The sequence below is a fragment of the Bos indicus genome, chromosome 1 (genome assembly GCF_029378745.1).
Source record: "Bos indicus isolate NIAB-ARS_2022 breed Sahiwal x Tharparkar chromosome 1, NIAB-ARS_B.indTharparkar_mat_pri_1.0, whole genome shotgun sequence".
Taxonomy (NCBI): domain Eukaryota; kingdom Metazoa; phylum Chordata; class Mammalia; order Artiodactyla; family Bovidae; genus Bos; species Bos indicus.
The window spans coordinates 139,152,231-139,168,723 of NC_091760.1; the positions used below are offsets into that span (position 1 = coordinate 139,152,231).

General features: G+C 40.5%; 1 protein-coding gene across 18 annotated transcripts in view; it reads right to left on the reverse strand.

Moving 5' to 3' along the window:
- The window catches only part of NEK11 (NIMA related kinase 11), a 274,120-nt gene that overhangs the window by 206,641 nt on the left and 50,986 nt on the right, over positions 1–16,493 (reverse strand). For 17 of the 18 annotated variants that reach the window (XM_070794905.1, XM_070794932.1, XM_070794884.1 and 14 more), the window contains one exon: positions 10,857–11,022. The exons of the other annotated variant lie outside the window; for it this stretch is intronic. In XM_070794905.1, the coding sequence (XP_070651006.1) occupies positions 10,857–11,022 (166 nt within the window). The remainder of the gene's footprint in view (positions 1–10,856; positions 11,023–16,493) is intronic. 18 annotated transcript variants of the gene reach the window in all.

Here is a 16,493-nt window from a genome sequence, read left to right on the forward strand (position 1 = left end):
CGAAGATCATGGCATCTGGTCCCATCACTTCATGGGAAGTAGATGGGGAAACAGTGGAAACAGTGTCAGACTTTATTTTGGGGGGCTCCAAAATCACTGCAGATGGTGATTGCAGCCATGAAATTAAAAGATGCTTACTCCTTGGAATAAAAGTTATGACCAACCTAGACAGCATATTTAAAAGCAGAGACATTACTTTCCCAACAAAGGTCCGTCTAGTCAAAGCTATAATAATAATATAATTGACACTTCAAAGTGAAATGTCAAAAGAAGGGTGTACACAAACACTCTTCTCAGGTAGACACATAAGAATAACAAATGTACTAGTTTTTAGCATTAAGCAAAGGACATATTCTACTGACAAGAGGACAGAATGCCAAAAAATTAAATTAATTGGAGAGCTGGGTCTTATTCTCCTTAAGTTATTCCCCACCCTGAAGTTTTCATTCTGCATGTTTATCTGTAAGAAAAGCTATTTGTCTTGTATTTACTTTGTTCTTTAATAAACACTCTGTAGATTTTCTTAGGATTTAATTAAGGTGGTCAAACCACTCACAAATTAAGACACAAGGAATTTCATACAAAAAGAAAGAAACCATTTTTTGTGAAGTAGTCTGATTTTAATTGAGCAATATGAAAAGCATTTATTTCTTTTGTTAAGCCATCATCGAAGTAAAAATCAAATGTTTTGGATGAAATGTCACAGTTTGGTTTCACAAGTTCTTATTACAGTATCTGTAGGCCCGTTCTGTTTCCTTGACTTTGTATTTGAGAAATATTTAACAATGACTTTTATTGCTAAAGCCACTCTAATGAGAAGGTTCAAGGAGACTTTAACTTGAGCCAATATTAATGTTGTTCTAAGTCTATGCCACAGACAGAAAATGTTTTCCTTCACTAACGTCATCCCCTTGAAAGTTTCAATAAAAGCCCTGATGTTAAATTCTAAGATTTCAAATATCTGTAACCCAAAATGTGCCATTTTATGGATTAATGGTCTTGCCTCCTTCCACCATCCAAGTTAACCAACATGAGATTGAAATGCCAAAACCTTGAAGAAATGAAGAGCAACTCAAATACAGTGTCTAAACTCCATCTTTGATTGCCATTAAAAAGTTTTAAATCTTAAAAGGATTTCATTTTAAAAGTTAATCTGTTTTTTTAAGTCATCAATAGAAGCACTTCTATCCGGTTTAAAGGAGGGAGGAGAGCCTTCTCAGAGCCGGAATACAATGCAACTGCAATGTTCAGAGCATACACAAAGGGCAAAATAATCTCAGAATTTCAGGGCTAGAAGCAGTTTGAAAAATTGTTCTGCCCTACTTCTTCATTTTAAAATGAAAGAGCTGCCCCTGATTAATTTTCTGGGCTGACATCTTAAGATTCAGCTCCCTCATACTCTACATCACTCCCTCACACTCTACATCTCCTTTAAATAATGTTCTGACACATCCTTCCGGGAGGCCTCAAAATTTTGCATGTGTCAGACACATCCAAGTAGAGTGTTTAAAATGTATATTCCTGGGCTGTATCAACAGAGGCTCTGATTTGGTAAATTAGGAGAGAACCAAAGAATTGTGTATTTTTAACAAGCATCCTAAGTGACTTTGGGACAGGTTATAGACCACACTTTAAGAAAAGGCTGTTAGATAATAACACAGATGGGCCAAATATCTCACCTACTAATGGGAACATTTTGTCCAATAGTTTGAAAATTTTCAAAGGCAAAAGATGTATTTGAGAAAGTCAATGTTGAATAAGATTTTATAATCATATGCTTTTAAATCTGTAAATGGAGTTCATAAAAAGTGGGGAAGATGTCAAATCATGTTATGTTCTTAAACGCAAAATAAGGAGACCCAGTTTCTAAATGGTTACTAAAGAATACCTTGTAGTATCATGCTGCTTATGTCTGATAATATAACTGAGCACTCTTGGGTTTAGTTGCCAATTTTCTTCCAAATGCTTTTAGTGTACGTTTCTTCCTGCTGAGGTAAATGTACATGAATTGGAATAAAATGATACAACTTACTTTTTCTTAAGAAGTGACATAAAATAATGCTTTTATCTATAAATGTGATGCCAAAGTCCACATACTTTCTACTTTCAAACCCTATATAGTCTCCTATTGATAGAAAATATAATAATTAATTAAATCATCATTACATTAAGACATATTTGTGTATTCAAATTGATACACATGTATTTCTGTGTGTATGCATATGCATGAATTATATAAATAGAGGTAGATAAAGACACAAAACATAAGTGAGAATAAGCCAAGGGAAGGAGCAGCTTTCATGTGCAACATGATAACCTGGTGAGCATGTGCACTGTGAGATGACTGCCACAGTCAAGTTGATTGACACATCCAATATCTCAGATGGCTCCTGTGTGCATGCATCTGTGTGTGTGTGTGTGTGTGTGTGTGTGTGTATGCACATGCATGTGTGTTGAGAGCACTTAAGATCTATTCTCTTGACAAATTTCAGGTGTACACTGCAGTATTGCAAAGTGTTATTTTCATATTTTGCATAATGCACAAAGACAGGCTTGATTACTGTGGCTGTGTTAAAATCTATCTTTAGTTTAGAGCCACCATCTGAAACATGTTTGGTTAGCACTGCTGATATGAACAATAAAACAACCCAACTATATTAGTTCACATCCAGGTAGAAAGAGATAATTTCATGTTTGGGAAGATAGGAACCATGAACTAGTTGGTTGACTCCATTAAATATTAAGGGAGGAACAGGAGTAAGCCAAGTAAGAAAAAAAAAGAGCACTTTCCCTGTTCCCCTGTGACCCTGGTCCTGCTCTGGATGAGATCCAACATTCCAGACATGAGATTGCCAGAAAATCACTCCACCTCTCCAGAGTCCCATTTCCTCATCTACAAAATATAACTAAGAAATAAGAACAAAATTCTAGCAATCAGAATCCAACAATGCATTAAAAAGATCATACACCATGACCAAGTGGGCTTTATCCCAGGCACGCAAGGATTCTTCAATATCCGCAAATCAATTAATGTAATTCACCACATAACAAATTGAAAAATAAAAGCCATATGATTATCTCAATAGATGCAGAGAAAGCCTTTGACAAAATTCAACATCGATTTATGATAAAAAGTCTCCAGAAAGCAGAAATAGAAGGAACATACTTCAACATAATAAAAGCTATATATGACAAACCCACAGCAAACATTATCCTCAACGGTGAAAAATTGAAAGCATTTCCCCTAAAGTCAGGAACAAAACAAGGGTGCCCACCCTCACCATTACTATTCAACATAGTTTTGGAAGTTTTGGCCACAGCAATCAGAGCAGAAAAAGAAATAAAAGGAATCCAAGTTGGAAAAGAAGAAGTAAAACTCTCACCGTTTGCAGATGACATGATCCTCTACATAGAAAACCCTAAAGATTCCACCAGAAAATTACTAGAGCTAATTGATGAATATAGTAAAGTTGCAGGATATAAAATTAACACACAGAAATCCCTTGCATTCCTATACACTAATAATGAGAAAATAGAAAGAAATTAAGGAACAATTCCATTCACCATTGCAACAAAAAGAATAAAATACTTAGGAATATATCTACCTAAAGAAACTAAAGACCTATATATAGAAAACTACAAAACACTGGTGAAATAAATCAAAGAGGACACTAATAGATGGAGAAATATACCATGTTCATGGATCAGAAGAATCAATATAGTGAAAATGAGTATACTACCCAAAGCAATCTACAGATTCAATGCAATCCCTATCAAGCTACCAATGGTAGTTTTCACAGAGCTAGAACAAATAATTTCAAAATTTGTATGGAAATACAAAAAACCTCGAATAGCCAAAGCAATCTTGAGAAAGAATGGAACTGGAGGAATCAACTTGCCTGACTTCAGGCTCTACTACAAAGCCACAGTCATCAGGACAGTATGGTACTGGCACAAAGACAGAAATATAGATCAAAAGAACAAAATAGAAAGCCCAGAGATAAACCCACGCACCTATGGACACCTTATCTTTGACAAAGGAGGCAAGAATATACAATGGATTAAAGACAATCTCTTTAACGAGTGGTGCTGGTAAAGCTGGTCAACCACTTGTAAAAGAATGAAACTGGAATACTTTCTAACACCATACACAAAAATAAACTCAAAATGGATTAAAGATCTAAACATAAGACCAGAAACTATAAAACTCTTAGAGGAGAACATAGGCAAAACACTCTCCGACATAAATCACAGCAGGATCCTCTATGACCCACCTCCCAGAATATTGGAAATAAAAGGAAAAATAAACAAATGGGACCTAATCAAAATTAAAAGCTTCTGCACAACAAAGGAAACTATAAGCAAGGTGAAAAGACAGCCTTCAGAATGAGAGAAAATAATAGCAAATGAAGCAACTGACAAACAACTAATCTCAAAAATATACAAGCAACTCCTGCAGCTCAATTCCAGAAAAATAAATGACCCAATCAAAAAATGGGCCAAAGAACTAAATAGACATTTCTCCAAAGAAGACATACAGATGGCTAACAAACACATGAAAAGATGCTCAACATCACTCATTATCAGAGAAATGCTAATCAAAACCACAATAAGGTACCATTTCACGCCAGTCAGAATGGCTGCAGTCCAAAAGTCTACAAGCAATAAATGCTGGAGAGGGTGTGGAGAAAAGGGAACCCTCTTACACTGTTGGTGGGAATGCAAACTGGTATAGCCACTATGGAGAATGGTGTGGAGATGCCTTAAAAAACTGGAAATAGAACTGCCATATAACCCAGCAATCCCGCTGCTGGGCATACACACCAAGGAAACCAGAATTGAAAGAGACACGTGTACCCCAATGTTTATCGGAGCACTGTTTATAATAGCCAGGACATGAAAGCAACCTAGATGTCCATCAGCAGATGAATGGATAAGAAAGCTGTGGTACATATACGCAAGGAGTATTACTCAGCCATTAAAAAGAATACATTTGAATCAGTTCTAATGAGGTGGATGAAACTGGAGCCGATTATACAGAGTGAAGTAAGCCAGAAAGAAAAACACCAATACAGTATACTAACGCATATATATGGAATTTAGAAAGATGGTAATGATAACCCTGTATGCAAGACAGCAAAAGAGACACAGATGTATAGAACAGTCTTATGGACTCTGTGGGAGAGGGAGAGGGTGGGATGATTTAGGAGAGTGGCACTGAAACATGTATAATATCATATAAGAAACGAATCGCCAGTCCAGGTTCGATGCAGGATACAGGATGCTTGGGGCTGGTGCACTGGGATGACCCAGAGGGAAGGTACAGAGAGGGAGTGGGGAGGGGGGTTCAGGATGGGGAACATGTGTACACCCGTGGTGGATTCATGTTGATGTATGGCAAAACCATTAAATACTGTAAAGTAATTAGCCTCCAATTAAAATAAATAAATTTAAATTAAAAAAAAAAAAAGAATCTACTTCTCTTTGAAAAAGAATGGGGCATGGTTAGAGGACACAGGAGCCAATTTGAAGAAGCCCCACCAGCCAAAGCTGTGCCAAATTAAGAAACAAAATAATAATGATAGCATCGGGCAATAACCCATAGAATAAAATAAATATCCACGAGTCCATACTGATATGAATAATTGAATAAAGACATCAACGGAGGGGAAGGAACAATGGGATAGCTCTTTCTAACAGAAGAACCCTAATTAGTAAATGTAGAAAGAATGAGGAAAATTCATAATCACAATTAGGCAAACATAACAGTATAGCAGCTCCAGGCAACTACCACTAAAAAAAAATGCAAATATCAGGGCATGAAAGTTTGAAAAGAAATAATAGGACAGAAAGTTGCTCAGGGAACCAGAAGAACAAGACGGGGTAATTTTCATGAATAAGAGCACCCAGCTAATGGCCTGAGTAGAAAACCACACCAACCAGCAGGGCCCGCCAGATTCCCCCCTCACCAGCTCCCCCCTCCCCCATCCCCCGCCCTGTTCACAGCTGAGCCTTATCTTTGCTCAGTGATCCATAAATGCTGACTCAGTTTTCATTTATGACTCTGCCTTTCTGTTTCTACACTGGCCATCCTCCCTTTTTTGCAGTTCTCTGCCCTGGCATCCCATTAGATCACCTGGAGAGCTTTCATAAGTCCTTCTGGGTCATACCCCAGATCAATTAAATCAGACTTTCTGGATGAGGGCTTCAGCCCTCAGGAGTTTTGAAAGCTTTCCAGATGATTCCAAAGTGCAACCAAGGTTGAGCACTACCACTATATTGATATAATTTTTATTTAGCCATGTTAATATCACAGTTGAGGAAAAAGACAAGTCCAACCTTCTCTGCTTTCTGGCAAAGTGATTTCAACATATATTACAGATAGAAGGACGCAGTATTTAATCTTTTACACATCGGCACTTGACAGAAATGAGGTGGGAAGCAGCTGGAAGCAAATGGTAAAGAATTCGTCAAAAGGAAAGAAATTTCCTGAGTACTAACTCTTTGTGGCTCACTACACGGGCTCATGATGCGACACAAAAATGAATTAGAAAAAGATCAGTCCCACATGCTGAGAGTCTAAGATGGATTATACTATGTATAATGTGCTAAGTGTCACCCAGCTGAAACGCTATGAGACTCAGGGATTGAATGAGGGGTGATTTTCAGCCAGGAGATAACAGGAGTCTTTGTAGAGGGGGTGGCATTTCACAGGACCTGGGAGAATGGGTGGGAAGTGAAAACTTGGAGCCAGGAGGAAGGATGTTGTGAAAGGGCAGAGATAAAGAAGTGTGAGACTGTGGAGAGGAGGCAGGGGACAGCAGGTAGTCCCATTTCCCGGGCTGGAAGAGAATAAAGACACCGATATTTGAAATATCCTGTCACTTTTGTAGTTTGGGTACTATTCCCCATTGAAGATTTGGTTACATCTTGACAGGAACTTTTGAGAATCAGGTTATTTGCTTTTTACATTCATAACTGGTCTTCCCTGGTGGTTCCATGATAAAGAATCTGCCTGCAATGTAGGAGACTCAGGTTCAATCCCTAGGCCAGGAAGATCCCCTAGAAAAGGAAATGGCAACCCACTCCAGTATTCTTACCTGGGAAATTCCATGGACAGAGAAGCCTGGCAGGCTATAGTCCCTGGGGTCACAAACAGCCAAACACCATGTTGAACTAAGCAACAACACAACACTCATAACCTGATGTGACGAGTCCAAAGCTCTGGGTGGTGAATATAAGGGGCCTCGTGAATGCATTTATATGTATTTCAGTCTTGAAAGGCCTCAGATTAAATTACAGAGGAGGAAACTTGGAGATTAAAAAACACCAGCTATTTCAATGGTGATAACATTCCCTATGAGGTGCAAGTCTGGCCATCTGCCATTTCCAATATTATTACTTTACCTCAATAAAAAGAGGATAATACCAGGCTTCTGTGAGTTAAGATGAAGTTTGGGTGTGAAGATGAGAAATATCTCGGTTAGCAAGGAGAAACAGCGACCCACACGTCGTCATCCCTCCGAGTCACAAGCTGACAGCTCAGCAGGTGGAGCCAGGAAGCCCCGCAGCTGTTCCCTGGCTGCTGGCCAAGGCCATTACCATGGCAACGCCCCTGGGGTGGGAGGGGCAGCTTAGCCTGCGGAAACCACCAGTATTTAAAAAGTAACACAAATGATCCTGGATTGGATCCTGCGGGAGAAAAAAATTCCTATAGAAATGTCCTTTTTAAAGATATAATTGGGACAGATGGGCTCAATTTGAGTGTGAACTGTGGGTTAGATGGGTGTTTCCCAAATTTCAGTGTGCTTCAGGCTCACCTGGTGGGCTTGGCAAAACACAGATGGCCAGACCCGGCCCCCAGAGTTTACAGATTCATTACGGCTGAGGTGGAAGCTAACAATCTGTGTTTCTCACTAAAGATTCCGAGTGATGCTGATGCTGCTGGTATGGGGTCGCACAGAATCACCGTATGACACACTGGCATTGCATCAATGTTCACTTCCTGAGTTTGATCTTTTTCTGTCGTTATGTTAAGGAAATATCCTTAGTCTTAGAAAACACTCACAGGAGGATTTAGGACAAAGGGGCAACGGGTCTGCAACCTACTGCCAAGTGGTTCAGGAAAAAAGTAGATGAACAGAATAATAAAGCAAATGTGGGAAATAACAACTGGTAAACCTGGATGAAATTAAAGGACACTTACCCCTTGGAAGAGAAGTTATGACCAACCTAGACAGCATGTTAAAAAGCAGAGACATTACTTTGGCAACAAAGGTCCATTTAGTCAAAGCTATGGTTTTTCCAGTAGTCATGTATGGATGTGAGAGTTGGACTATAAAGAAAGCTGAGCGCCGAAGAATTGATGCTTTTGAACTGTGGTGTTGGAGAAGAATCTTGAGAGTCCTTTAGACTGCAAGGAGATCCAACCAGTCCATCCTAAAGGAAATCAGTCCTGAATATTCATTGCAAGGGCTGATGCTGAAGCTGAAACTCCAATACTTTGGCCACCTGATGCAAAGAACTGACTCATTTAAAAAGACCCTGCTGGGAAAGATTGAAGGTGGAAGGAGAAGGGGACGAGAGGATGAGATGGTTAGATGGCATCACTGACTCGATGGACATGAGTCTGAGTAAACTCCAGGAGTTGGTGATGGACAGGGAGGCCTGGCGTGCTGCAGTCCATGGAGTCGCAAAGGGTCGGACATGACTGGGAGACTGAACTGAACTGAACTGAAATTTGGATGGAAGATATATGGGAGTTCACTGTGTTTTGTAACTTTTCTAGTAGATCCAAATTACATTTAAATTAATAACTAAAAATTAATATAAGAAATAAAGTTATAGTTTATCATCAAGATCTGTTCAATATGGTAGCCACTACCTAAACATGGTTATTTACATTTAAATTAATTTAAATAAAGTTCAACATTCAGCTCCTCAACCACACTAGCCATACTTCATCAGGTGCTAAAGAGTCATGTGTGACTAAGCAACTACCATATTGGACAGCACAAATATTGAGTGGAGAAGGCAATGGCACCCCACTCCAATACTCTTGCCTGGAAAATCCCATGGACGGAGGAGCCTGGTAGGCTACAGTCCATGGGGTCATAAAGAGTCGGACATGACTGAGTGACTTCACTTTCACTTTTCACTTTCATGCATTGGAGAAGGAAATGGCAACCCACTCCAGTGTTCTTGCCTGGAGAATCCCAGGGACGGGGGAGCCTGGTGGGCTTCTGTCTATGGGGTCGCACAGAGTCAGACACGACTGAAGTGACTTAGCAGCAGCAGCAGCAAATATTGAGCATTACCATCATCACACAAAGTTCCACTGAACAGTTCTCACTACAGTGGAAAATATTTTACAACTGAGAAAGTCTTTGTGGAAAATTCAGTGTGCTGAAAGCAGCAGCAGAGGTAGTAAAAGCAATAGGAGTCAGTTGTTTACCACAGAAGATAGTTTATTAACTGAATGGGGCAAAAAGAAAAAATGATTAAATTATGGCTGATGGATCACAGTGTAGCTGCATTTGTAAATCCCTGGATTTTGCATGGATCAGTGGCATAATTGCTGGAGTAGGTGTTCTTAGCCACATTCTGTACACCTCATCATTTTACTGGTTTTCTTAACAATCCGTTGGATGAAGGATATATAATCACTCAAATGTTCTGGTTATTTTTCTTTTTTTCTCCTCCTTCTCCTTCAAGCAGAGGAGGAACAAGATTTGATGGGCAAACTCCCAACAAGGCTGTGCCAGGGAGACTGTCCTGAGGGGGAATAGCTAAGACCTGGACAGTATCAAATTTTCAAATATTCTAACTTGGCTACTGGTTTCATTTTGCATGACACACCAGCTACTGTGTAAAGCAAATCAAGGCTGAGTTTCGTTGCTATCTTTACTCCTTCCGAGTTGCTTCTCCTCCCTCTTCTTTTCTGCATCTCAAATACCCAGCACTCTCTGAGCCAAGCAGGCCTGCCACCCACTCTAAAGAGCAACTTCTTTCTTCCTAGCATCATTTCACTTGGGCTCCAGCAACATCCAGATGATGAACTGAACACATTCTAAACACAAGATTCTTTGTTGCATTTGACTTAGGCTAGCTCTCTGAATGTTCTGGGAGATACTTCCTGAGCAGGGTCAAGTTTGGACATTCTCTTTCTGACCCAACTCCTGTAACTCCCCTCTCTCTAGCCTCTCAGAAGTGAACACACAGACCCACATTACGCTGCACCTTGCCAGCCCCACCCCTGGCACCTTTCTCAGCAACTTCATATTCACTTGGGGCTCAGTAAAATGCACAACTATTATCACTTGGGGGAAACATGGAATGGCAGGGAAAACTGCAAACACCTGAAGCCATGAATCACAAGTCAGTTAACATGAAGACTTTTCATAGGGAGAATGAGCTGTATTCCCACTTCCAAGTTTCCACTGGGGAAAATGAACCACAGAGCTAGAATCCAGGACTCCAGCAGTATCCCTCTGCTCTGCCCAGGCCTCTGTTATGGCTTTAAATGTCCATCTAATAATCGAACCATTGTAAGAGGCTTAAGGATACACCCCCCAATCCACACACACCAAAAAAATGCTGGATCATTTTTATGCAGCAATTCCTCCTTAAAAATACATCGATTCTGAGTTTTCCCCAAAAAAGAAACCCTTGGTCAGAAAACAGTTTGCCAGTTACATAGAGATGATTACTCTTAGCAGCAAGACACAATATCCCAGGTAATATTTTTATTCACTTTGTGGCTGGCTCATTCAACTTCTGAGATATCTCTTTACAGACACCTTTTTACTATGAAACAGATTTTTATTAAGACTTCAAAACCAGAAGGAGAGTCTCACCTCACAGTACTCTGTGATAATGCAGAACTTATCCTGCTCCACAAAGTTTGCATGGAACTTGACAATAGCTGGGTGATTCAGCTTGGAAAGGAGCTGGGCCTCTAAAGTGGCCTGCACAGTCTCATTTGGATTAAGTTCTCCAATACAGATTTCCTTCAGTACCTTTCTGCAGCAAAAAAAAAAAAAAAAAATTAATACATTTAGAACTAAAATAAAGAAAGCTGAGTGCCAAAGAATTCATTCTTTTGAACTATTGTGTTGGAGAAGACTCTTGAGAGTCCCTTGAACTCCAAGGAGATCCAACCAGTCCATCCTAAAGAAGATCAGCCCTGGGTGTTCACTGGAAGGACTGATGTTGAAGCTGAAACTCCAATACTTTGGCCACCTTATACAAAGAGCTGACTCATTAGAAAAGACCCTGATGATGGGGAAAATTGAGGGAAGGAGGAGAAGGGGACGACAGAGGATGAGATGGTTGGATGGCATCACCAACTCGATGGACATGGGTTTGGGTGAACTCCGGGAGTTGGCGATTGACAGGGAGGCCTGGCGTGCTGCGGTTCATGGTGTCACAGAGCTGGACGTGACTGAGTGACTAAACTGAACTGAGAACTAAAATACACATTTAAAGATATGGACAGTGTTACAGGACCATCTAATTAATGCCCAGGCCATAACCTACTCGGAGGTCTGCTCCGGCCTGTGACTCCTGGGGACCTGGCCTGCTTCTGTCCTAGTGGGGCCCTCTGCACCTGCCTCCCTCCCCTCTGCTCAAACCAGTGGAGCCAGAACTAAGCTTGAGTGGGCATGGCCGAGGTGGCTCTCCCTCAGCCGCTAGGTGTCTCCATTTCTCTTTGCCTCTCAGGACATCTCTATTTCTGTCTTTCTCCATCTCTTTGTATATTACCTGCATCTCCTTATCTGCTTTCCTGTTTCTGTCTGCTTTTCTATTTCTCTCATTATTCCTATCTTGGTGTTTCTCTTTCTCTCTCACACACTGTATATTAATGTATATATATATGTGTGTGTGTGAATATAATTATAAAATCCACTGTGTCTCTGCATCTGATTTTCTTTTTGACTCTCTCTTTTCCTCTCTGATTCTGCGTATAAATACACATGCTTCTCTTTGTCTCTGAGCTCTAATATTTTCCAAATCAACTCAATATCAGCAGAATCAATATCTGTTTATTTTCTTTTTAAAACTACCCTTAGCATGTGGTTTGTCGTTTAGTCACTAAGTCGTGTCCGACTCTTGCAATCCCATGGACTGTAGCCTGCCAATCTCTGTCCGTGGGATTCTCCAGGCAAGAATACTGGAGTGGGTTGCCATTTCCTTCTCCAGGGGATCTTCCCGACCCAGGGATCGAACCCAGGTCTCCTGCATTGCAGGCAGACGCTTTACCGACTGAGCTATAAGGAAAGATCAGGGAAGACCTTTAGCATAGCATACTTTATTTAGGAGTATTTAGGAGCTACCAGTATTGAGGAGAAGAAAAAAATATAAAAACATTGACAGAGGTATTCAAGCATGTATAAATGGAACAAGAGCTCATCATCTCTCCAATTTATTAATTCAAAATTTGTGATAACTAATGAGGAGTGGACCAAAACATTATCTCTTCCCATCTACTGAAAGAAAGACTGATAAACAAACCAATTACAGTCCCACGGTGTAAACAGATTGCCAGGGAGAAGCACTTTAGCATACCAATTATGTGTGCAGACAGATTCCACTGATTAGAAGTGAGCCTTAGCTGTTCATTAAGATAAGTTCTGCAGGACCTGTACTAGAATACATTTTGTAGTAATGTTATTTGAGAGTTTCTACCTATGCATATTAATGAAAATATATTTATAGTAGAAACTCTTAATTAAAGGCCCTATAACCAAATCCTAGATTAACCAGAGCTCTGCAGTCCTTTCTAACAGATGCCCAGGGCTGCCTTTGTTTGTACTGGGGATGCTGCAGCCAGCAGGCACTCTCTGGACCACCTTCCAGTTGAGATATGTGTTTACCCAAGTCACAGCGTCTATTCCCAAACTTGTTTGTGCCACTTGTACCCAGTATTATAAATCTGTAACCTAAATATGACAAACTGATGAAGGGTGAGTGAGTGTTGTCTCTGCTAGAAAAACTAGGTCAAATGTTTACCACAATGGTTAATAATGACAAGTTGCAAAAAAATTGCTGTTAAGTAACTGTTAAGACAGTTTTTAAATATTCATTTAAAAATGTAAAAATCTAGCATTCTGAACTGAGATTGCTAAATTTTCATTTCATTTTAAAGAAGGTAAACTTAGAAAACTTAATCAAGTTTATGCAAAAAAGATGAAGAGACCTCTCATGAGAGGACGTTAGACATTGGCTGCACATCAAAAAATGAGAGAAAATGTACAATATTTTCCTTAAATTGGGTATAAATGTTTTAGTTATGTCATTTCATCATTTTAAAGTTGTTCCCTTATATAACCAAGGACCACCTCCAGTCACATCAGACAGGGGCTATCACATGGGTTTTCTTAGGTCTTAAACACCCTACTGGACCCCTACTTGATAATGGAGTAGATTCTAGAGAAATTTTTGCTGGGTATCATGTTCTATAGAGAGGCTGTTCTAGCAAGAATTTGGTTTAAAATGACCTCATGTTATTAACAGTGGCATCTCAAACTGTTGGTATAATAAAGGGGCTTGAAATGACGGATGCAGCTGTTCTCCTGTAATGCCTAAAGATGATGAAGCTGCAGCCAAATGACATCTTCACGGTGTTTTTCCAGTACTCACCATGTCCCAGCCAACTTGCAGTTGTAAAAGTCACAGTGGTTAACATGCATGGTGATACAAAGTCACACACAAACCTGCAGTATTCTCTTACTGGGAAGGAACAAATGCTATCCGAAGCTTTAAGATGCTTACTTTTTCCTTGCAAATAGCAACTACTGTGCAACAGAGCATGGGATTTTACATACATACTTAGATTTTATCTAAGCCCTATCTGGCAGCCTGATGATAAAGCATCAAATCTCATTTGTCCACAGTTTTGCAGACAAAGGAAGGGCTATCAAGGCAGGTAACATCTACTACAATCATCTTTAGCAGAAGCCAAGATATTTGACCTTTCTTACCTAAAACTGATGGAGGAAACTCATTGCGTGTCACATAGTGTGAGAGTCATATCAGCTGAGAAGAGCAAAGAAACCAAGTCAAGAAGCTTGCCCCTACTCAGTGACACTCAGTCTGTCAACCACTGCTAAGTAACATGACAGATATTTATTTTATCAGAACTTCAGCTATTTGGGAGAAACTTTTTAGCAGCTGCAAAGACAGGCACCCCCTCAGACTCACTAATTTTGTAAAGTTTCTGTTCTCTTTCCTGAGTGGCAATGTTTCTTTCTAGGGAACTGACAAACTTTGGAGAGTGACTGGAAATCTGGATAACTACAGCTAATTTCACTCCTGTCAAATTGGCCCACTTTCCATATAAATGGGGTAGGTGATATCTTTGAGATCTTCAGGGTTGTTTTCCTCCAAATTTCCCTGTAGCCTTTCACATATTTCCCATTGAACAAGCAGCATAGGCTGTGTCAGGAAAAAGATGACACCACAAACCACAGAGAACTTGAGTCAAATTCCCAGCTTTTGATTCTCCAAGGAGAGACCAAGGCCAAAGAGAAAAGATCTGAAGGAGCCCCGACCAATGGGATGAGGGTCCTCCCTGCCCGAAGTGAGAAAGAGACCCTCAGAACCAGATGGAGCAGGGGCAAGAACATTAGGTACACTGAGCCCTTGAAAAGAGTTCATGCTCCCCAAACTAGGTCCAGAGGAGGGGGCCAGGGACAGAACTTCCAGATAGGGAGGGGAGCCCCAGAGCAGAAGTCATGGCTGTCTTTCCAAAGCAGGAACTGCACACTTCTTTGTGTCCAGCAAGGGATAGGAGTGCAGGAAAGATCTTCAAGGGGCAAGTAAGTCAAACGGCCTAAGAACTCTGGAACCTCAGTGAGGAGTGCAGAAGCACCTCTGTGTGTCTGTGGTATAGTGCGCTCTGAGGATTTGTGACCCCTGCCCTTGGGTCTCTTGGAGAAGCCAACAGATCAGTGTGCACAAATGTGTGTCTATGTTTGTATTTTCTAAAACTTCAAACCGAAATGGGTTCTATAAAGTTAGGGTGAGCGATGTGTGAGGCCCTCCTGATTTAAGCTGCCATGACTCTCTAATTTGATCAGCAGCTACTGCACCCACTGAGGGCAAAGTCACAGGAAATAGATTTTAACCTCAGCTTAAATAAGAGAGTAACTTTTTGCTTTTTGAAAAAATTTAAATATTCACCTATTTAACAGATTATTCAATCTGCTTAGGACTTTCAAGAGTTTTCATCCATCTATTAAGGCAGCAATTATTTTAACTAATCCTTTCTTTAATGGTCAGCTCTTATTTTTCTAGTTCATAAGAAAATATAGCTTTATTATAGAAAAATCTGAAAACAAAACATAGATCACAATCCACCACAGAGATAATCAACATTAACAATTTTGTATATTTCATTCTCATCTTTTTGCTACACTTTTTTTTAACACTAGAGGCCAAGCAATTTAGACAATTTGCCTGCTATTTTCATGAGATGTTATTTTAGCAGACATCTGTCATGTTAGCGGCACAGCATCTTAGACAGCCTCCCTACACTGTAGTAGATCCCTGGGCTGTGGGGTCCTGCCTTCCACAGATAAAAGCAAACAGACAGCAAACAATTCCTGTATCTCCCGCCTGCCTTGAGTTGGGATGCCAATATGGGACATAGGTTCTGCCAGTCAATTGGACCAACCTGGGACCCTGCCTTGGGGGTGAGCTTGAGGGACAGGGTGAGCACAGGACCCTCCCACACACACCATCCTAAGAAATGGCACGGGCTTGGGGGCAGTGGTAGTGGGCCACTTCCATGGTGTGGTTCCAGCTGACGTCCCTGGAAATTTGGCCTTCACTAACCCCCAGCCCCCTCAGCTGTAAGAGCCATCTGTGTTCAGCACACATCCCCCTCTGCCTCCACTGCGTAGCGGGTGACTGCTCACATCCGCATCTGGAGTCCTGAGCCACATGATTATGTGTCACAGAAGCACCGTGAGCTAGTCCCATACTAGCTCTTACTTTGAGATCATTAAAACTGAACCTCCAAAACTCTGATACATTTAGGTTAATTTTTGTTCCTTTCTGTCTGAAAACTTAGGATCTTCTGAGGGATTTAGGGACATTTATGGGTAGAAGGAAATTTGGAAAACTCAGCAGTGGCCACAGGACTAGAAAAGGTCAGCTTTCATTCCAATCCCAAAGAAAGGCAATGCCAAAGAATGCTCAAACTACCACACAATTGCACTCATCTCACACGCTAGTAAAGTAATGCTCAAAATTCTCCAAGCCAGGCTTCAGCAATACGTGAACCATGAACTTCCAGATGTTCAAGCTGGTTTTAGAAAAGGCAGAGGAACCAGAGATCAAATTGCCAACATCTGCTGGATCATGGAAAAAGCAAGAGAGTTCCAGAGAAACATCTATTTCTGCTTTACTGACTATGCCAAAGCCTTTGACTGTGTGGATCACAATAAACTGTGGAAAATTCTGAAAGAGATGGGAATACCAGACCATCT